At 42.2% G+C, this 23707-nt stretch overlaps 1 protein-coding gene and 1 long non-coding RNA gene across 4 annotated transcripts in view; one reads left to right on the top strand and one right to left on the bottom strand.

Moving 5' to 3' along the window:
* Nucleotides 1-15605, bottom strand: part of LOC146650359 (aryl hydrocarbon receptor-like) — a 69025-nt gene extending 53420 nt beyond the window's left edge. For both annotated transcript variants that reach the window (XM_085384110.1, XM_085384111.1), the window contains exons 1-2: nt 14337-15605; nt 7396-7583 (exon numbers count right to left, since the gene is read on the bottom strand). In XM_085384110.1, coding sequence (XP_085240236.1) covers nt 7396-7583; nt 14337-14377 — 229 coding nt within the window. In that variant the 5' untranslated portion in view covers nt 14378-15605. The remainder of the gene's footprint in view (nt 1-7395; nt 7584-14336) is intronic.
* LOC146650360 (uncharacterized) lies at nt 5627-10452 on the top strand. 2 transcript variants are annotated; one of them, XR_014907872.1, is made up of 4 exons: nt 5627-6002; nt 8509-8692; nt 9165-9453; nt 9749-10452. It is a non-coding gene; the product is annotated as an uncharacterized LOC146650360 (long non-coding RNA). The 2 variants fall into 2 exon arrangements; XR_014907871.1 differs by having other exon boundaries at nt 8509-9453.
* Nucleotides 15606-23707: the final 8102 nt, after the last annotated feature.

The raw sequence follows: 23707 nt of genomic DNA, 5'->3' as shown, positions 1-23707 counted from the left end.
CTGCTGCTAAACTACTGTGGTGGAAGCAGCGTGCTTGATCCCATCAGTGGGCCCCATGTCAGCACTGGCCAAATGTATCTGGCCCAGTAACTGATAGATTAAACCTGACAAACAAGCACTGACCCTGAAAATCAGGCACTCCCTCATACTTGGCGCTCTCTCTGCCGGCTCTGCAGGCAGTTTTTATTGTAATGTGTTGGTGTACAAAACGCAGACGAGAAGCTGCAAACTAAAGGTTCATGAGCGTTCCTTCAAATGTCTGCACATATGACAGCGCCTTCAGCTTATGTACAGACTGCTGAAAGGGTTGGTCTCACTCTTCTTAAACATTTTCTTTTTTAATTAATAAAAAAAAGACTCAAACCAAAATAAAAATAGAAATAGGAGACTTAGACGCACAACTGAGAAACAAGGAACGAGTATGTCAGAGTCTACCCAAGACAAAGAAAACACATTTGAGTTCAATCATTTTCTAATCCAATTATTAAAATTAGCTGAAGTGCACATTACATACAGGAGGAGCAACTACTGACGACTAACTCTACATACAGCCGCTGTCATGGTAAGTGTGGATGTGCTGGGGTTGTACATTCTACTGTGTGCGCACCCTAACTTGGTTGTGGAAGATCTGAGGAAAACTAATGTGAAACGTCTTGATGACTTACTGCTGTAAGAAACGGATATAAAAATGACTCTTAAGTTGGACACATTTGTAACAGTTTCAGTGACAGCAGACAAGCTCGCAGCTGAACACATGAACAGTAGATGGCCCTTTATGAAGACTTTCAAGAGGTCAGTATAGCTGACCCCTTTTAACAACGCTGACCCCTCACCCAGCTGGTGTGCATGCTAGCATTAGCTGATAAACTGATGGAACACGAGAAGCTGGAGAAATACCAAGGGCTCAGAGAAGAGCTCGAGAGGATGTGGAGGGTGAAGGTAACGGTGGTCCCCGTGGTAATCGGAGCACTAGGTGCGGTGACTCCCAAGCTAGGCGAGTGGCTCCAGCAGATCCCGGGAACAACATCGGAGATCTCTGTCCAGAAGAGCGCAGTCCTGGGAACAGCTAAGATACTGCGCAGGACCCTCAAGCTCCCAGGCCTCTGGTAGAGGACCCGAGCTTGAAGGATGAACCGCCCGCAGGGGCGAGGGGGAATTTTTTTTATATATAATAAATAAAAATCTACAGAGTTGAAATTGATTGAATGAATTCCCTGCCTTCACTACATGACGCCTGCTGAAAAGCCCTGTCACAACTTTTACACAGGCTAATCCATAAACATCAAACAGGTTTCCACTGGACTTCACTGTTTACTGTACATGACACAGCCCCACTAACCTGCCACAGCTCAGGAGTTTGGCTGCTAACAAAAACCAGTAAAAACTCACATCTTCTCTATTCTTGCTTCTCGTGAAATTTTTAACTGATTTAAATATTTTCATGAATCACACATAAAGCCCTACAGAGCCCAAATCCTTCTTACATAGCTCATGTTCTGAGCTTCCAGCTTCTCTAGTTATCCCATTAGAGACTACTGACTACTCCACTGCTTTACTTCAAATCCACGTTTCTGAGTTTGCAGCACCAAACCTTTGAAACGACATCCCTGAAGCTGTCGTTCATTTTGATTAGTACGCATACATATTAATATTTTATCACATTTTTGGCTATAATTTACAATAACATGCACTTTATAAAGTGCTACACAAATAAGGTTACAAGTTATCATAACAATAAAGTTCACATGAGTTTGACATTTTAAATAATGCACAATTTTCTGCTCTGATATTAATGTGTAATGTCAGTGAACCTTCTCCTTGTATAAATGGGCATGCAGTAATTACAATACAACCACATCCTCACAGCCTTCCTCTCTGTGCAAACAACCAAACGATCCTTTGCTTTGCATTGACAGCATTAACACAGCACAGAAAGAGTCAATGCAAAAATGAACAGTCAATGCAGCTGCCCCACTCCCACATCTACTAACACATGCTGTACACACCAGCACACATATTAGAGAAAACACGCACGCTGTGCCGCCTTCCTGGCATTAGCAGGGCTGGGGGATGGGGTTAAGCCAAGTAGGAGAAGGACAGAGGATGAGGCTGGCAGAGGGTGCTGACCCCACAGCTCTACCTTTCATTTGTGGTCAGAGAGATGACCTACAGGAAGGAGGGGGAAGCAGTGCACAGTGAAACAGGCATCATGACCTGTCACAAGACTTTGGGAATGGTCACACAGCTTACATAACAAATCCCAGAGCAGCAGTTCTGGGCTACAAAAGTGGGACAAACTGCAGATATTTGCAGCTGTGTGCCAGGTTTATGTGTTTTTCTCCTCATGGTTCATTTTTAATACAATATCAGAGGAATCCACAGGAAGACCCTGAACTTCTGTGGCCTTATCATCATGACAATTTTCATTCCTGCTTCCCTTTACTGCACCTGCCAGAAACAGCTCTTTAATAATGTTTTGCTCTCTTTATGAACATTATTCGTATTTGTTCATTTACAAATATAATCCACTAAAATTAAAATGACAATAGCGTGTTCCAAGAGCCGCAGCTTATCTGAACAACAAATACCCAGCTATGGATACAACAATAGGATTATTAATGTTAATGATGACAACAATAACCATGTCTGTGGTTACCTACAGGTCCAAACATGGATGGGACGACTCAGCAACACTGGAGTGAAATCAGGTTGGCTTCCTGTCTTTAAAAAAACTGCGGGAAGCTTTCCAGGACACTGGGTCAGTTAAAGGGGACAGGAAGAGGAAAAAGGACAGAGCGTCCGGCTGTAGGCACAGACGTTTCTAAGAAACCCAGAGGCGTCTTTATTGGCTCAGTTCTGTCATCTACAATCTTATCAACCCTTTGTTTGTTGTAAACACAGTAGCAGTTGCCTCCAAGGGGATATCTTCACTATGGTAGCACAGCTGATCTAACAATTTATCCAAAAAAACAAATGGATAAATGAATAAAACAGCTGCTATGGTCACACCTACTGTGCTGTACTATATGTAGAGCATGGCTAAATGTGTGCTCTAGCCATTTAAGGACAATAGTTATAGAATTGACATCATTTTCCACATTCTGGGATTAGCTTGGAGCTCTGATAAGGCAGAAATGGATCCCCATCAATCAGGATTTGTCCCAGAAGCTCACATCCAGTCAACTGCAGGAGTTTTAAAGTAGAAGGATCGACTAACAGTGACTCCTGGCATACATGGGATTTATTTGACAGTCTTTGAAACTTGTGAAACGTTTATGCTTGTTCTTTTCTATATCACAGAAACCTAGAAAATCGAAATAAAAAGTGGCAAAGTGAATTTGCTCCACTGCCCAAACTTCCAGTCACGTTTATGACTGTAATACTAAAAGGCATATCATGCATTTTAGTAAAGCTGTTGTTGGATGTTAGTAAAGCTGACATCCATCATGAACAACCCACATCACCCACTGCATGAGTCTGTGAGTGGGCTGAGCAGCTCCTTTAGTCAGAGACTGAAACACCCTCGCTGCAGGAAGGAGCGCTTTGGCAGATCATTCATCCCAACAGCAGTTAGACTCTATAACTCCTCAATCACGATGTCATGACTCACTGGACACTGTGAACATCCACGGTCACCACTTCATGCATAATGCTTCCATGTGTACGGACATGTGCAGGTATATATGTCTGTATATGAATACATATGTATATTTAGTGTGTACATGTGTGTGTGTGTACATGTCTATACATAGGAATAGTAGTGGTACAATAGTTATGTTAAGCTATATAGTTTGTGTCTTGCATATTTCCAACCATATCCATAATCACATACTGTGTATGCTACTGTTGTATATAGTGTGTTATCTTACTTTTTTCATTGGTTGTCCTTTTTGGATTTTTGGATTTCCTTCTGTACCTGAGCTGAGGTGACGCAAAAAATTCCCCGTTTGGGATCACTAAAGTCTTATCTCATCTTATCACTGCGTCTACACTGCACGTCATCTGTGACAGGACTGCTAGAAACATGTGATCTGAACTTTTTCAAACGTTAGCTCAGACTAACGGCTGAACCTGCAGCTCAGGTGGTCGAGCAGGTCATCTGCTGATTCAGCATCTCTAACAGTGCTTGGATCCAAATGCCAGACAGCAGCTGTGAATGTGTATTTTATAGCTGAGGATACGGGGGGCGGGGGGATCCACGTGTTTGCAGCGTTAACTCACCTCTCCTCAGACTGAATGAGCCCATTGTAGCTGCTGACAATAACAAAGATGGCAGCTGGCTCGGATAATGCTGTCAGCCAGATTAAATGGGCTCTGTCAGAGCTTTGTTCAGCTCCTGTGATGCATTCAATGCCCGCTCTCAGGAGATTTTTAAAGACACCTTATTGATGTTGAAAAAAACAATACTTAATGAAGTCATAGCTCTCTTAGTGTTTAAGAGTTCCTCTTAACATCCAAGCGGGGCAGAGTGCTGAAGAAGTGGCAGCATTCCCAGAGTGCTGCTAGCTCCATGCTGTCCAGGTCATCCAGCCTGACAAGTGAATTTGTGCTGTTTACATACAGCAAATTACAGCTGACTGCAGAGGCAGCCTGGAGCACTGGAGCTGCTTCCTTTATGTAAGAGCCCTGAGCTTGTTAATTACTTAGAGACTGTCCAGGAAGTAGGCTAATGCAGTTAGACAAGAGGTTTTGTCTATAGGCTACACTTTGACCTAATGCTACGGCAATCCACGATCAATAATTCACTGTGACAGCTTGAGGAGATACCAAATGCTTCTGTATGTTGCTAAATGTAGCTCCTGAACATAATTAAGGAAATACGTAAGAAAAGCACTTTGCTTTCTTTTCTTAGCGTACAGCCACGTGGCAAAACTAAGCAAAGCATTTGTGCAAACACTTTAAACATGCTCTAATCACCACAGCTGTAACCTGTGTGTCTCTACCAAACAGCCATTTCAGAACGATGCTGCCTTAAACAAACACTGCTCTGCCTCCATTTCATAAATTTTTTAAACTCCAGGGTTTCTCTCAATTATTCATGTTTTGGGAGCCACTGCATTGCAGCATTCGCCTCGAAAGATCGCCACCTAAAATAACAATGTTTTTTATGCAACACATACCAAACACAGTTCTTAATCCCCATATATGTGAAGTCACACAGACACAGGTCTTAATGAAATAATGAGAGCCTGTCGCTGTGATGAAGTCATCAGAAGAAGGCAGTGGGTTCTTGTTCTTGTGGTGCTCTGAGATGATCTGCGAGCTGTTGGGCAACACCAAAAGAGTAGCTTGACTGTTGTGACACAATCATCATGGCTGAAAATAACTGAGGACATTTAAAAACAGCTGCTGCTTTCTGTTCACAATAACGACACATAAAAACAAATTCCAGTTTGTTTCTATCTGGTCTTTAAGTCTGAAGTCATTAGCCGTTTTCAGGTCCAAACTCCGCTTCAGGTCCCAAAGTCAAACGAGCACGGCAACATCACTGAGAGTCACAAACTGTCAATTCTTTCATCTGTAATAAAATCATCAGCATTGCTGCTTTACCAGGTGTAACAATGAAGTTTAACATCCAGACATCCATGAAAACAGGATTTATTACATTTAACAGAGATGAAGTTAGCAGGAAGTTAGCTCGCTAGCTTCCACCTAAACATGATATAGCATGTTCTGACAGAGAGATTTCTGTAAATACTCAAACATACAGCTCTGCTATCACTTCCAACATAAATGAAGACAGAAAACTAAACAGCAGTGACATTTGTAGGGTTACTGAAGTTGGGCTAGCTGCTATATAACGATGTGCTAGCGACACAGCTACGTTAGCATAGCATAAACACAGTGAAGCTAGAGGATGAACGCTAACCTTTTTCCACTCGATAAAAGTTAACGTGAGGGATTCTGGTGGTTAGAGACAAATGTAATCGCATGGCAGGATGCTGTAAACGGACCAAACTCCAGTCAGGAGAACAACTGAGATAATCCATCCACAATACGAGGTTAGTCATTCATATACTGCTGCATGGGCTGTAGTTACATCGGAGGGGTTTAAAAACTGAGCTTTAAAATGAACAGTGGTAATTAATAAACACAGAGTAGTTTGGACCCAGAAGCAGAGTTCATATGTCATCAACAACCAGATTGGTTCACAGGGAAGCAGTGGTTAAGACAGCAAGAGGGTCCTGGTTCAAACTCCAGTCGCAGTTTGTAGTACCAAAAAGACATGAGTACAGATAGAAACAGCAGTCTTCTCTCAACTCTACTGGTTCTGAGTGAAAGACCCTTCAAAGAGGATATTACTGTTCTAACTTAAATAGATGCTATTTTTGATTTTTTTAAATATTAATATTTATTCCCCCTCCTCTTTACAATTTCAATAATATTCTACACTATCCGTTTCCACAGAAGTTGGCCTTATTTCCTTGGTGTTGTGGTGATGTAGTGAAGTGGAACAAGGTCCAAGGACCTAATCAGAACCAGCTCCAGGGATTTTCACCAAAACAAACAAACAAAGTGCAAAGCTGTTCTGCAAACCTTTCACCATCAGTTGCTGAGTAAAGGTCTAACTACAAGAAATCCACCAGTGACATTTCACATTTTTCTAACTTTTTTTATAGCTGTGAAACAACAACTGTATTTTTGATCAGTCCAGTTCATCTGTTACTTTTTTATCAGAGGATTTTACCATGCATACAGATTTCCATCAGCTCATTCTGCACTTTGCAAAATATTCACCTGTTTACAAATGTGCAGACTATTATACGCATTATTGTCATTGTGCAGTGCATACTATGGTTCTGTCTTTATTCCAGCACAGGATTAATACTATATCCATCTGTGAATGGATGAACATCTCACGGCCCATCTGTGCAGAGCTGTACATTGTTGTTATTTAGTGTATGTGTCTTTTCACGGCTGTTTTTACACAGCACCTGTCGTCCACCAGGTGTGGAGCCAGTTTTACCTTAATGCCTTATGAGAACTAGTCCATGAATGTTGCATAGCTTTACACAGCAGCAGCTGGACTCATTTTCATGGGAAGAAATCCACAGAGGAGAGAATGTGAAATTCTACCCATCAGTTTCTTGCAGTAGTCTCTCCCACAGCCACCAGCTTCAGTGGTTTTAGGGCCCAGACAGTTTCTGGTAATAGCATCAGGGAACCTCTTTTTACACTGGAAGTCGATATCCAAAGGTCCAAATATAAGGCAAGTGTTGGCTTTGGCATTTGTCCTGCTTTCAATCACTGCGCTGAGCTACGCTAACCGTTTAGGAATCATAAGTTTTATAGAGAAATACCAAAAACCTTTCACTTTCTGGGAGAAGAGTTTGTGACTTACAAAATGAATGTCTACTGCTTAATGCCATTGCTGCGATCAGAAGGTAACTTTACCAGAGAAGAAACTCTTGGCTCGTAGGTAGCTGACACTTAGGCGGAGGATGGACAGTTTATCCAGACTGGCAGTGACCTCTTCAGGAAACGGCAGCAGACTGGCCAGCCGCTCCAGCTCCCCGTTTAGCCTGTCTCTATGTCGTTTAGATGGATTGGACTTGGATCCCGCAGTTGGTGGTTGCTTCACCCTGATTAGAAAGCAAACAAGAACCATTGGTATTGCTGTAGGTAGATTAGATCTGGTTCTTCGTGTATGCAGCCTGTCTTCTGTATTATTTTTACGTGTAGACTCGCTGTGTATCAAAGACAGACATTGCTCTGGGTCTCAAAAGTGTGGTCAAGTAAAGAAGTCCCTTAAAAATCGACTTTCATTCCAATAATCAGCAGAGAGCGACCACTCCAACAAGACCTCGGGAAACTCTTTCTGACAGCAGATGTAAAATGTGCTTAATACAGATAATAAAGACATAAAAACCCTGCATATGTTTACAGTGCAGTAAGACAGTTTATTGTCTCAATCACTTGGTTAAACTCTAAACTAAGCAAAGTGAATCACATTCTGTGACTTCAAGTGACGATGGGTGAAATAAGTGCCTGTGGTGCGAAGCAGGCAGCCTGAGACCCACTTTTCTCTGCTTCCAAACGAGTGACAGACGTGACCTTGAAGCCGTCACCTTCAAAATGATGCACGACAAGTGATGTGTTTTTGGTGTGTTGGAGCTTTACTGACGACAGCGTGCAAATAATATTGTACAGCGGAAAGATAAAGTAGGGTGTGATTGAAGGTAGGTCTACCTTCAATCATTACTATATAAGTGAATTGTGTACCTTGGCTTCTCAGTCCCCTGTCACATTTCAAAAAGCCAAGATGGTGGCCTAATGCACTCCTAGCCTGCTCAGGTTGTTCTTTTATGAACGGTCTATGGTTTTCCAGCCTGCACAGTAAGCAAACACTGGGATTTGTTGTGTGAAGTAATCCTTTAACAACACCCATCTTAATCTATCTGGCTGTGACTGAAACCAACAAGCTTTCAGTTCAATCAGATTTGAATCGTTTCTTCCAAGCAACGTGTAACCCATATCAACTACTCCCTGTCACATGACCCACGTCAGCTGATTTGAGGTCCCTCTCCTGATTGGCTCCTTCCACGTCGCGGCAACTCTGAAAACCGGCTGTGGAGGGATACTTCCGGGTTCGACTCCTGCTGTGGCTGTAAGCTCGTGGCGTTTAGAACGGCGTTGGAAAACAAAGCGTTTTCTCCTCTCAATTCATCTATAAACTCATTTCACCTCAGCGGTAAGTGTCCTTAATTTAATATCTACCAAAAACAACCTTTTGGTTGTCAGTAACCAGTCGATCGTTTTCGCGATTAAAAAATGACTTTGTTCGGCGGCGTTCCCATCGCGAGCAGAACTCCGGTTCAAAAACCGCTGTTTTTGAACACTTTTATTTACTTAAGCATTTTAATTGGCTTACTTTAAAACAAAGTGTGATTGAATGATTATTGTTGTGTTGCCTTGAATTCGGCTATGCTGTCAGACAGTTTCTTTATTGTTTTTGTATTTGTTTGTAGCGAACGCTACTGGAATGTATAGATTAAGCTACGTAGCCAAGATGATTAATAATTTAACTGTTGTACATTGGTGGATGATGATGATTCATGATTTGCATCGTTACATAGACTTGCAGAAAAATATATTTGTTTACCGGTAAACTGAATCGAACTTGATGTGCTAATGGACATTTTTCTGACCTACGTGTAACCCAGAGTAATTTCCTGCACTAATTTCCTGCCATTGAACGCATCACAAATAAATAACTCCAACCACATGACTTTGCTCAGCCAATCGGATGGCATGTAAGCCTGTCCCGGCTTCCTCCCGTCAGATGCGTGGAGGCAAGCCAGGTGACAGAGCTGTTGCAGGTGTGTATTGGCAAACATTTGCTTTCCCGTTTTAATGCATTTTTTTTTAACACAAACTAACTTATGCAACTTAGATGCTGATTACTGTGAGCCAGAGCCATAGTGTTGTTGTGCACTGAACAGAACGGAATTGGTGAGTTTGAACTTTTAATTGACTGTTTGTATTGCTACCAGCTGACGCTAATTGGCTGCTGCCTGTCCAAACAATTTGATTTTGATTTGACCGATAGTTGTTGAATAACGAATGTTGTGGAGCTACATAGTATGTATGTAGCAGTTGAAATGTTTCAGTTAAATCCTTATTGGTTATATTATATTTAACCAATATATTTATTTATTTATAAATTGTGTGCACAGGAACAAGAATAACTTAATGTATTTAGCTTAATTGGCTGTGATTTCTTATTGGCCTTGTTTATTTAATGCAGGCCAGGTGAACCTTTGGGGTATGAAAGAGGATGGCGAGCCAATGAAGGGCTAGGAGCAGGACTCATTCTGCAATTGAAGCTTCCACTGGTTGGGTAGGAAGCTATCAAAGACAACGCTCTGTCCCCATTTTCCAAATGCACTGATTTCTGCAATCATACACACCATTCCCCTCATTTCTGGACAATAGCGCTTGGACATCTCTCATGGACATTCAGATAAAACTCATGGACTTCAGTGTGGATCAGTGGATTTGATATTAACATGTGGTGTTTATGGGGGAACCGTTTTTTGAAAATGTGTATTGCTTGGTATAAGCCAGAAGAATCTGCTTAGTTGTCTTTGTGCACCCTCACTGGGTTTTGATTAATTGGATAGCTGCAGCAGGAGTGATTATTTAAGTTTTTCTTTTGTTATTTTTCTTTGGGGTTTGGTTAAATACATGGTACCTGCAAAAACATTTTTGTGTTGTGTGTATTTATTAATTACTGCCCATCAGCTCCAGTAGCATTCCTAAATCTTCTGATTAATGATAACCATAATATTTCACTCAATCCCTAGCCTGTATTAATTCATTAGCGCTTCATCAGTGTTACATACAGGTCAGGTTTTTTGTCCCCCTTTGAATTGATCTTCTTCATATTGAAGTGGCGAGCCGGTAGGACCATTCTTTGTTTTGTTTTTGTTTTTTTGTTTTTTCCCCCCACTTTGCCGTCTTTGGATTACGGACATATTTCCCCATTGTATGAAGATGGACCCTAAGGAGGAATACCTTAAAAGTGAACTTTAAAAATAATATTTTGCCCTTTAAGTTACAAAGAGTATTTTTAATGTGTTCAGGGGGAGAAGATAGTAGAAAATTTTATTTTAAGCATCAGTTAGCTAGGACAACACAAAGATTAATGAGTGCAACGGTTAGGGGTATACGACTGTGGAACTCTCTTCATTATAATTTAAAGAATTGTATACGTTTACATTGTTTTAAAAAGTGTTACATGCTTAAAACGATAACTCAATATGAAGAATGCGAATGAAATTGGAGTTCATTGAAAAAGGATCCTTTTATAATTTGTTTTATTTTTATTTTATTTTTCTCCTTGTTACTATGTGGAGTGGTGTATATTCTCATTGTAAATTTGTAGTTTGGTTTGTGTTAGGACCGGAGAGAAATGTTAATATTACTTTGTTCCCTGATTTTTGGTGTCCACTTGTAATCCGGTTGTTCAGTCTGACGTCACTAGCCGTGTCTGGGCCTAAACTCCGCTGCAGGTCCATAAATCAAACGATCACTGTGGCATTACTGAGAGTTGAAAAACTGTCTAAAGTCTTTCATCTTTAATAAAATGATCAGCGTTCTGCTCTACCAGGTGTAACAACTGAGTTTAACATCCAGGCATCCATGAAAACGGAATTTATGACATTAAACGGAGTTAGAAGTTAGAAGCTAGCGAGCTAACTCCCTGCTATCTAAATACAATATAGCATGTCCTGACTGCTGGGTTTTGGAAACAAATTCAAACGTACAGCTCTGCTATCACTTCCAACATAAATGAAGACAGAAAACTAAACAGCAGTGATGTTTGTAGGGTTACTGAAGTTGGGTTAGCTGCTATATAATGATGTGCTACGTGACCGCTAGCGACACAGCTATGTTAGCATAACATAAACAAGCTAACTTTTTCCCACTCGATAAAAGCATGGCAGGATGCTGTAAAAGGACCAAACTTCAGCCAGGAGAACAACTGAGATAATCCATCCACAATACGAGGTTAGTCATTCATATACTGCTGCATTGCCTGGGCTGTAGTTACATCCTAAGGTTTTAAAAACTGAGCTTAAATAAATGATTAGCGGTAATAAAAGCAGAGGGAGGTCAACAATGATCACTGACTGTTTTAGGAGCTTTTTGAGATCAAATAGAAGAAAATACAAAACATTAAACATGTTAACAACACAAAAGCCATATTAAACGCAGACTACTTTAGGCCCGGAAGTAGGATTCGTCGCGTCATCACTGAACAACCGGATAGAAGTTGGATTGTAGATAGGGGGCGGGGTTTAATAAGAATATTTTCTTCTTCCTGCTCCTTTTCACACATGGTTGTAGTGCTTTATTGATAGAAAGTGTGTTGGTTTGTTTGATCTGTTGTACCAAGTGTGAAATAAATGAAATGAAAAGGACTCTTGCACAGAAATCACAGCTTTGATTTATTACTTAATTGTGGGCATTTGTGTGTTGTATTATTTTTCTTCCATTTCCCCTTTCCCCTATTTAATATATTTTTGGTACAAGACATTGCAGTCTTTGGTCTCATCATTCACACCATCTAGGCTCCATAAAGAACTCTTTCTTCTGCGCGTCAGTCAGTAAACTCATCCATTGCAATAAAACAAGCCCTTCAATAACTTTGCGTTACAGACGTGTTTATTTGCGGCTGTAACTGGTGCTTTCAGACTTCAGTACAAACTGGATGATTAACCAGATGCAAAGAAAGAAAGCTAACGGATCCTAATGTGAGACATCACAGAGCTCAAAGTAAAGAGTACTTTATCCTACATGCCTTCTTTCTATACTGTACTGTCATAAAGGAACATGGTAATACGTGACTTTATTGTTCTAATGTTAAAAAATCCAGTAACTGATAATGTGGATGGTCTTGTTATATATATATATATATATATATATATATATATATATATATATATATATATATATATATATATAAATATTACTTTTTTTTTTTATAGTTTGCATTAAAAGAGCAGCCAATCACATGCTCTGAACTTCAGTGCTGGGTGGGCCTCCCTGTCGGCCTACATTTAAAACACTGAACGTTTCTTTACTTCAATTCCAAATCAAAGCTGAAGTTTCACATGTTTTTGGTTTTTTCCACACTAGCATGGCAACGATGCGAGTATAATACGACTACAACGACCTCTCCTAACATCACAACACATGGATGGATGGAGATCTGTTTATCCTGCACATCAGCGATAGCAGCTTGATATGCAGGCTTGTCTTTTTCCTCTCCCCGTCTCCGTTCAGTGCTGCACCACGTTGTTATTTTCACTCAAATTCATTCTCTGATTTGATATTTTCTGAGTCACTTGAGTCAGATAAACATTCAGCGTTGCTCAGTCGGGAAATGTGTTTGCGTGGAATCATCACGCGTCATGTTCTCAGAGTTAAACAAGCTCGGGGAGTCAGGAAGTCTGTCCCTGTTTCAACACAAATGTAACCGAATGCTCATCTCAGTGACAGTACGTGTCAGCAAGAGGAGAATTATAGGCTGTGTTTAGGAACTTTACTGACACTGAGGCCGTTTTCAAGAATTATGCTGCACCACTGATCCGTTTCTGAGCTTGAGTTCTGTCACATTCATGGGAGTCAAAGTCATTTCAGTTCTTAGGCCTGACCAGCGAAACCACAGTAACCTAGAAGTGCTCAGTGTTCTCATCATTTGCTTCTGCAAAGAGGACTGGGCCACAGTTCCTCCACAGCAAAGTGAAACGGTCATTGCCACTTATCACAAACACTTGGTTCAGGGAACGATTACATTTTCCACACAGGGCCGGTTGGTTTGGTTCGCTACTTTCCCTTAATTCATGAAATCATCACCTAACAATTGCATTTTGTATTAACTGGATTCTGCAGTCAGATAAACATTCAGCCTGTTTAACCCTGACAACAAGTCCGGTTTGTCTGATATTAACATTTATTCGATAAACACGCTAAAAGCTGAGAAATGCGGAAGGGGGGAAATGGTTTTATAGCAGCGCATTAGCGGAGAACTGAACGCAGATGTAACGATTTTAGATATGATGACTAATTTTTAAATAATTCTCCCGCAGCTTTCCCAGAGTCGGATCACATCCGAGCAGAACGAAGGCCTGCGGAGGATGCAGATCATCTCGGTGCCGTTTCCCACAGTTTAGAGACTGAGCGTTTAAAGCTGGAGTGTGACCGTGACGCCACTGACCGCTTGGAATCTATTTTAAAAGATTATTATTATTATTATTATTATATATTTTTTATTATTTTTATTTTTTTGTACTGAAAGGTTCGTGAGTGTTTGAGTCGCGTTAATGCGATTAAAAACAGATTAGGGCCTCTTACCAAAGGCCTTTTTATAAAAAGATTTGAAATGAAATGAAGCCGAGTTTTACTGAAGCAACAACATAAAAACCGAAGATATCTTCAATATCCCTGCAAAAGGAAACGAAAGGGGAAAACGGCCCAGCTGGTTGTTTGAAGGGCGTTTGACAGAAAATAGCCGAGCAGTCGTCCCGTAAGCCTCGAGGCCTGGAAAACGTTGGGACAATAAAATAATTCATGTACAATAATTCACACAAGTGTGGCGTTATCATTAACAGACAGAAATCATGTTAAAGAATGAGGCCACAGCTGCAGGCCTGCGATAATCCGCACTGAACATCCACCGACCTGATTCAGCATCGTCAGCAAACACCGATTTGTTTCCATGAATTTAGGACGACAAAGAAACAAATCTTAATTACGAAACACAAATGTCACGTGGATGTTAGAATAGACGGAGGGAAACCTTCAAAGATGAAACGAGAGAAACTTACACTCGCTGAACGGGTTTTCTCCTCTTGCGTCCTGCATACATGGCTGTTACTCTTACGGAAGCCTCTGGAGAATCCGTCTTTCTGCGCTACATGTGCAGAAACTCTGCTTTTATCCTCCGCATCAACTGGAAAAGCAGAATCGTCAAATTAAAATATGTGATAAAGAATCCGACCTGCCATAAACGAGAACATTCAGCTCCGCCTAAACATCAACTTGTTATGAGTGAGAAAGCAACGCAGTTTTGCTCCTGAGGAAAAGGAGTGCGCACTCTGCTCCACTTTCCAACTGCAGCTCAAAGACGCGCTCCCGGTATTCCCATTTACTCAGCAGTGTCCTCCAATTAGGCTGGACAGCAGTTACGAGATGGACAGCGGGTGCGCGCATTCCACTGGCGGGTACGCCCCATGCAAATTTCTAACGGATGCGCGCTTCATGGGATTCGCCTTAAATGCAGTTTGGGCAGCGGGGATGCGTGTGGGAAACGTGCGCGTGCACATAGGAGAGTCTCCTGGAAACACTAGCACGGCGAGTTCACGCAAGCGCGTTCCCGAGCGAGTCCTGGCGTCCAATCAGCGCACAAAGCAGACGCGGAGGGTTATGCGGAGGCTGAATGTGGGACATGGGTCAGACTCATATATGTCAGGGAGTTTATGCGGACGTTGATAACGTCTGTGATGGGACAGAGGGACGAACGTGAGCGCAGAGACACAATATCACCGCAAAGAGATGGAAAGACTACAGAGAGGGGAAAAGGATTCAAATAAGAAAGACAACGTGGAAAACAGAGTGTTGGCAGACAATCAAATAATTACATCATTTCTGAAAGAAATAATTAATATACCTTAATGCTCGTTAATAGTGTCATTGTTTAAGTTACGTTGAGTAATTTGAAAAAAATTATTTTGTGGCTCATTTTCATTATTCTGTTTTCCATGATTTCATCATTTTGCTTGTTAACCTGCTGGTGCAGCTCAGGATGTGACGTTTTGTCAAAGCTGTCCAGATTTACCACTAACGAGAGAGCTTGAAAATTATGTGCAAAACAACATACGAAATCAAAATTGAGGGGAAGAACATTACCACTTATTCTGAAACTAAAGGAAAAAAAATATGTGCCAATAAACTCAACCCCTTCATTTAATTTGTTTTTGATTGAAATTGAATATTACTTAAACTCTCTTAAATTAACTTCATTCAGAAATGTTTAACGAATGAGCTGTCACGGATACAACTTTCAAGTACAAAGTTGTTATGTTTTCCCTCTCCTTTATTTATTTATCCTTCTTATTTCTTTGTACTCTATATTGTTACTCTTATTTGCCCTCTATGTTTACTGTACAAACTGAACTGGAATGACTGGCTGTTCACTTTATAATTTCAAATAAAGTTCGAGGAGGGAAAAAAAAAAGATTTACCACTAACGTCCAATCAAATTCTCTCATTCTCAAGCGTTTTATTATAGAATATATAGTTACATAATTACAATGTGAAGAATTAAAATCGCTCTGACTTTGCAAATGTTTTTAAGACACTGTTAATAATAATTAAATGAAAAATGCTCTGATCTGTTTCCAAGCAAAATGTAATTTTAAATAAATTCAATTGAAATTTGATTAAAAGTATTTCATTGAGCTAATCCACCGTCAACCACAAAGATATATTGTTTTACCTTAAAGCTGTGCTCAGTTACTAATAACTCTGTGATGAACAGGTTTTTTCTCTCTCTCAGGGCCGCAGTAGGAATTGTATCTCCTCACAAACTGAGCCCTCAGACGGAGACCGCACGCTTCAAGTACGCATTTTGAGTGCGATTACGTCACCGCCACGCGACGACGGCTGTGCCAATTCAAAGTGTACTTCAAACAAAATGCGTACTGCAAATGCGCCGTCGATTTCCCGAAATATATAAAACGTGGGCTGTATCCCAATTCAGGGTCTGCAGCCTTAAAGGCTGCATTTTAAGGCCGATTACGTCACAGTTGCGCGCCGAAGGCTGTCCCAATTCAAAGGCTGCTCGAAATGCGGCCCTCAAATGCGTCCTTCATTTCCCTGAATTTTAAGGCTGTGGCGGTGTAGACTTCGTGGCCCAACATATCCCACAATTCATAGCACGGCAGTCGGTGTGGATAATTTTTCCGCAGACGGCAGAAGCGGAGCGGCCGAAGACTAAACTGTGAAAAGTAAGTACTAAATATGATGTCACTTATTTATGTGTAAATGTTTAATAATGAGGAACATTAAAACATTACTGTTGGCCACATGTCAGCAAAGTTATGTGACATTAGTGACGTTTGTACTAACTTGGTTTTAAAGCCTTTACTTTAAAATATACGCCGTTCAATAGCTGAGCTTAATCCTACAGAGAATGTAATGATTTATGGATAATTAAAGTCAGTCATATATCCACAAACACAACAAGCTGAAAGTCAGTGATGCTGCTCGGTTTGCAGTCCTGAATATGACGGCACCAGCAGGATTCACTGCACTGTTAACGTTAGCTATGTTATATTGCTGCCTCTGTTCGGTGGTGTCGAGCCAAACGGACTTTAACGTGTGTTTGAACGAGCTGACGGTTCACTCGTTAAGCTGAAAGAAAGATGCTTTAATCACAGCAGTCACACATGTGTCCACTGCACCATCTTGTTTGTGTCTCTAGTATGAAGCGTTGGACAGCACCAGGCCCCGACATGGTTCGCACCTACTAGCTGAAGAAGCTGACTGCACTCCACGAGCGTCTGGCAGCACAAATGAACCAGCTGCTAGTTGACGAGAGACACCCAGAATGGCTAACCGAAGGTCGGACGGTCCTGATCCCCAAGGACCCCAAGGAGGGACCGGTCCCATCCAACTACCGACCAAAGGAGGGATATTAGGCCCCTTATGTCAAACAGAGTGATTTGTGGCCCCAATAAAATGATTTGTGACCCTAGGAAGTAAGTAACAAAAATATGATATTCATCCAAAATATGCTAGTTCATAGCTCATTGCTTCCCCCCCCCAAAAAAAGAACTAATTGATTAATTTAAAAAGGTTTTATATCTAATAGCATTATTTTATTTTTAAGCCATTAAAAAAAGTTTGTACTTTTCATGCTTAAAAAACGCCATCTGGTGGTGGGTCAGTGTGCCTGCACCTGTGTGTCTGTGTGCGCTCGTGCGCTTGCGTCTCGGGGTCCGTGCTTGTGTGTGTGAAAATGTGTTAAACCAGAGTAAAAGTGCTTAGTTAAACTTGTGCTTTTGTAGGCATTCGACCGTGTCCCTCAGGGTGTCCTGTGGGAGGTGTTGCGGGAGTACGGGGTGTCTGGCCCATTGCTACGGGCCATTCGATCCCTATACAACCGTTGCAAGAGCTTGGTTCGCATTGCCGGCAATAAGTCGGACTCGTTCCCGGTGGGTGATGGGCTTCGCCAGGGCTGCCCTTTGTCTCCGGTTCTGTTCATAATTTTTATGGACAGGATTTCTAGGCGCAGCCAAGTGGCGGAGGGCTTTCGCTTTGGTGGCCTCAGAATCTCATCTCTGATTTTTGCAGATGATGTGGTTCTGTTGGCTTCATCGGGTGAGGGCCTCCAGCTCGCACTGGAACGGTTCGCAGCCGAGTGTGAAGCAGCGGGAATGAGGATCAGCACCTCCAAATCTGAGGCCATGGTTCTCAGCCGGAAAAGGGTGGAGTGCCCACTCCGGGTCGGGGATGAGTTCCTGCCCCAAGTGGAGGAGTTCAAGTATCTCGGGGTCTTGTTCGCGAGTGATGGGAGAAGGGAGCCGGAGATCGACAGACGGATTGGGGCTGCAGCTGCAGTAATGCGGACGCTGCACCGGTCCGTCGTGGTGAAGAGGGAGCTGAGTGTAAAAGCGAAGCTCTCAATTTACCGGTCGATCTACGTCCCTACCCTCACCTATGGCCACGAGCTGTGGGTAGTGACCGAAAGAACGAGATCGCGGATACAAGCGGCAGAAATGAGCTTCCTCCGAAGGGTGGCTGGCCTCTCCCTTAGAGATAGGGTGAGAAGTTCGGCCATCCGGGAGGGGCTCAGAGTAGAGCAGCTGCTCCTCCACATCGAAAGGAGCCAGCTGAGGTGGTTCGGGCATCTGACAAGGATGCCCCCTGGGCGCCTCCTGGGTGAGGTGTTCCGGGCATGTCCCACCGGGAGGAGGCCCCGGGGCAGACCCAGGACACGCTGGAGAGATTATATCTCTCGGCTGGCCTGGGAACGCCTTGGTATTCCCCCGGACAAGCTGGAGGAGGTGGCTGGGGAGAGGGAGGTCTGGGCCTCTTTGCTTAGGCTGCTGCCCCCGCGGCCCGGCATCGGATAATGCAGAAGAAGATGGATGGATGGATGGATAGTGCCCGTGAAATAACAAACAGGATTTTCTCGCATGCAAGTCCAGGCGATCTTATACAATTAGAGTTTATAGGGCAACAGTTACAAAATAATGTTTCAGTCATTTTACGTGACTATGATTTGTCTGAATTTGAAGATTTATTCTTGAGAACTGTGCAATCAAATTGGTCGGTTATGTGTGAAGGCTCGCTTGAGCTCATAGCTCAGATCGTTTTACCGCTACCGGAAGGGGGTCTGAGGCATCTTAGTCAGATACTCAACAACGAAAAGGTGTGTTTTTTTTTTTGTTTTTTTTTGTATACGTAGTCCATAACCCCGTGAATAAGTTATGTTTTTCCATAAGTCTCGCCCACCTTCTGCACCCCGATTTTAACGACCTGCAGGCAGAAGCCTTTGGTGGAGAAATTCAACAAAAAGCTGGTCTAAATGATCAAACGCCTGTGGGCTTTAATCAGATAATTACATTCGAAACGCTACTCAACTGTAAAATTATAGTATTTTACCGTAACGAGTATGATCGTAGCTTTTGTAAATTTCAAACTAGTACACCAAATACAGAAAAAACCCTGTGCTTACTTTTATTTGACAATCATTACTACGCTATTAAAAACTTAAAAGGATTTATGGGCACAGACTGTCTGTAATTACTGTTACACTGGGTATAATCACGTGTTATCTCATTTCTGCCCCGATCGCTGCTCTGTCTGTATGCAATCCACATGTAGTAGCGACATCCTGTCTCCGCTGTTATGCCCAGACTGTAATCGCACCTGCAGATCTCCCCTTTGTTTCCAGAACCATAAAAAGCCAATTGAGAGGCGTGAAAGACTCTCAAGCAACTGTCAGATCTTTAAAAAATGTCTCAAGTGCTCTCTTCTTTATTATATTGCTGTAAAAGGGTAAACCCCACAAATGCAAGAAGAGCAAATGCAGAGAAGTGATCAACAAACGCAGCTAGAAACAAAACCTAGCTTATGCAGGTCCTTACCCTCCCCCCTCAGCCTATAGTCTGGAACGCATGACGACACAAGGCAGGCAGGAATTTTACGAATGGTATCATTCAGTCAGCTTCGGCACCTTTAATTTCATGAAAGAGGTCCTGTTATACTGTGAAAACGATGTTGAAATTCTAGCTCGGGGTTGCACATTGTTCAGAAACGGGTTTATTGAAGAGACAGGAGTAGATCCTTTCAGCCGCAGCACGCTTGCAAGCGCGTGCCTGAAAACTTATTTAACAAACTTCATGCCAGCGAAATCTTATCATTACCATGCCCTGTAAGTTACCGTAATCGGGTCAAATCATTTTCCTCATCCTCAATTCAATGGCTCGAATATCTCTGGTACACACAAGGTGTTTTTATCAGACATGGACTCAATCAAGGAGAAAAACAGCTCTGTTGTTATTATGTGGATGGGTATGGTCAGATTAAGGGTAAAACATACGTGTGGGGAATTTTTGGGCTGCTACTTCCACGGCTGTGTTAAGTGTTTTTCGAATCAGGCCGATGTTAATCCCCTGTTAGGTGCGTCTCTTGCACACATAAACAGCGCCACTCAAGACAGGCTCGCTAGATTGAGAGCTGAGCATAATGTGTGTCTTGTTATAATCTGGGAGCACGAGTGGACAGAGTTAAAACGTAGTGATGAGAGTGTAATCAGCTTTCTCAGACGTTACGATCCACCAGAGCCTTTGAACCCTCGCCATGCACTCTTTGGAGGCCGTACAAGCCCAGCACAGCTGCGTTGTAGTGCTGGGCCTGGTGAGAAAGTCAGGTATGTGGATGTCACCTCGCTGTATCCATTTGTAAATAGCACCTGTCGTTACCCCTTAGGTCATCCTCAAATAATCTTTCGAGATTTTCAGGACCCTAAAAACTGCTTTGGGTTTATCAAAGCGGTTGTTTACCCACCCAGAGGGCTCTATTTTCCCGTTTTACCATATAAAACAAAATCAGGTAAGAGTCTCTTTACTCTCTGTCTCACGTGTGCTGAAATGAACAACCAACAGGGGGCGTGTAACCATAGCAACGAGGAGAGAGCTCTCAGAGGGGTGTGGACCACCCCTAAATTTAACCTGGCATTAGAAAAGGGCTATCAAATAAGTCGAATCACCGAGGTATGGCACTTTGAGAAACAGAGTAACACAATATTCACAGACTATGTACATCATTTCCTGCGTAAAAAAACAAGAGGCTTCAGGCTACCCATCAGATGCTGTAACTGAGGAGGCTAAACAGCTTCACATTAAAGCCTACCAGGCTAAGCAAGGCATCACTTTAGACCCTGAAAACATAAAACTAAACCCTGCTAAAAGACAACTGGCCAAACTGTGTTTAAACTCCTTTTGGGGAGAATTCTGTCAGAGAAATAATCTCACGCAGAGCAAACTGGTGAGTGACCCCGAGGAATTCTTTAACCTCATGTTCTCTCCAAAATACAAAGTGAGCTATTTCTCTTTTGTCAGCGATGATGTGGCTCTTATTCAATGGTGTTATGTGACCTCTGCACTCCACTCCCAAACTCCACAGATAACATCTTCATTGCGACTTCACTGCTTCATATGGGCGTATGAAACTCTACAGTTACTTGGATCAGCTGCAGGAAAGGGCTATTTACTACGATACTGACAGTGTTGTTTATCTCACAAAGCAAAATCAATCTGAACTAGAATTAGGTCGATATTTAGGCGATCTAACAAACGAGTTGGATCAGGATGATTTCATTAGAGTTTGTTGCAGCTGGACCTAAGAGTTATGGCTACATGACCAGAAAAGGTAAAGTTGTTTTGAAAGCAAAAGGCATCACACACACATGATGTCTGCGAAAGGGTCAACTTTGAATCTGTAAAGATTCTTGTTGACAATTACACTGATAACTGTGGAGGAGGGTCTAGACTTGAGGCCCCTCAGCACAGTATCGTCCGTAATAAAGCAGCCTTTTCACTACAAAAGTCATCATTCCCCAAAAAATTCCGAGTTGTTTATGACAAGCGTAGATTGCTGCCAGGAGGTCTGACTTTATCCTTTGGTTATTGATTATTTTTGTTTGTTTTTAAAATGTTTCAGCCTGCTTTAATCCAGTTTGATCCCAGACTTCATGTGCCATTTTCTTGTATGGTTGTCGGGCCCAGTGGCTCTGGAAAGACCTTTTTTGTGAAATCTGTATTGGAAAACTGTTACATGTTTTGAGCAAGCTTGTTGACAATGTTGTGGGTTTATACATCCTTTCAGCCTCTGTGTTCTGAGCTGCAAGAGAAAAACAAAAGCATTAAATTCATTGAAGGTCCAGAATCTTCATTCTGGACCAACCTTCTTACAGGTGACAAGGCTCTGCCCCGAACACGTTTCAGTTGTTAAAATTAACAGTGGTTACAGCGCCACCTAGTGGGAACAGGAAATGTCATGTTTTACACTTTGGAGTACAGTTTCAAGCCACTTCACCCCAGCAACCTCAGATTTATCCAGGAAAGCTTTGAGGATTTGGTCTTAGGTTCGATTGAAAACTGTGAGCGTTTCACAAACGGCGCAACCCCAGCAGCATGGTGAGTGTTGATGTTTTGCAATGAAGTAAAACTGCTATAACTCAAATCTAGTCCAGTATCTACCAAACTTCACAGGCACGATGAAAGTCCCGCCCTGAACAGATTGATGTACCCATTATCAGCAATAGAGCACCACCCAGTGGGAGCAGGTGGTGCAGTTGGTCATGGAATATTGCAAACTGGCTCCACAGCACAAAGTACAACATTTACAGAATACAACATTTCAAACAAGCAGCTCCTGCACTGTTTCATCTGTGACTGAAATTTGGTAGCCTAATGTATTATCTTAAGGTCTCTTGGAGTCATAACCTAAACCTAACAGGAAGTCAGCCATTTGGAGTTTAGACTGTAATTTTGGCAACATTTTTCACCATTTTCAGGCCTCGTACCTGAATGAACTCCTCCCAGGGATTTCATCAGATCAACAAGCTGTTCGGTGAGGGGAATCCTTGGTAGGACCTTCTATTGTCAAGCATTTGAGTTTTTGTGAAACAGCGTGGTCGTGGTGTCACGCTGAGTTCCCATCATTCACCGTGCAGCATGTTCACAGCAGATATATCGAACAATTATCTGGTAAGTTATTGGACAATGACACATTTTGTTGTGTAGCCTCTGTGGATGTGACTGAAGTGGAAACTTTCAGCTTTAATTCAAGGGATGTTCATCGGTTATAATAATAATAATAATAATAATGGATACTTTATTGATCCCCATGGGGAAATTACTTGTTTTTCTCTGCATTTGACCCATTCACTCTGTGAAGCAGTGGGCAGCCCACTAAGCAGGCGCCCGGGGAGCAGTGTGTAGGGACGGTACCTTGCTCAGGGGTACCTCAGGGTAGCTGTTAAGTGGATTCGAACCGCCGACCTTCCGATCATGGGGCGACCACTTTACCTACTGAGCTATCCCTGCCCCTATGGACTTTAGGCAAAGGATAGATCCAAATGTCAAAAACAATACTCTTATTTAAAATTATGTTCTGAAAAGAAATGTGTCAAAATAAAATTCCTAAACAGATGAAGATATATTTTTGTTTAAACCCTTGAAATGAAAGTGATTAAAGCCTGTAGTTCAATCATTTCAACAGGTCTGTTCATAAGTAACCGTTCCTTTTGAGCAGGGGCTCGTCTGTAGCAGCACTGTAGACGTTGGTAAGCACTTGTCCTTCATGCTTTAGGTACTTGGGGTGTTCAGAGACAAGAAACACAGTGCATTTGTTTGGACACTCGGTGATCCCGGAACAGACCCCATCATAGCTGTAAATGGGTTCTTCATGCTCTGAGACCAGCACAAGAGAGCAGCAGACTCTTTTTGTACAGTGGATCAAGCAGCTATCACACGGGCTGGCATTTAAAATGTATTCTGATGTTACCGAACTCTCCCCCACTTTCAGTAATGAAGACCAGCAAATTTACAACCAGCTCTGCTACAGCTCAAAAGTGAGAGAAAGGTGGGAGACAATACTGGTGTGTGGGGATTCTACATCCCTG

The sequence above is a fragment of the Rhamphochromis longiceps genome, linkage group LG16, assembly GCF_057381845.1.
Source record: "Rhamphochromis longiceps isolate RC_006_pf linkage group LG16, R_longiceps_female_GT1.1, whole genome shotgun sequence".
Classification (NCBI taxonomy): Eukaryota; Metazoa; Chordata; class Actinopteri; order Cichliformes; family Cichlidae; genus Rhamphochromis; species Rhamphochromis longiceps.
This window is presented reverse-complemented; position numbering and strand designations above follow the sequence as displayed.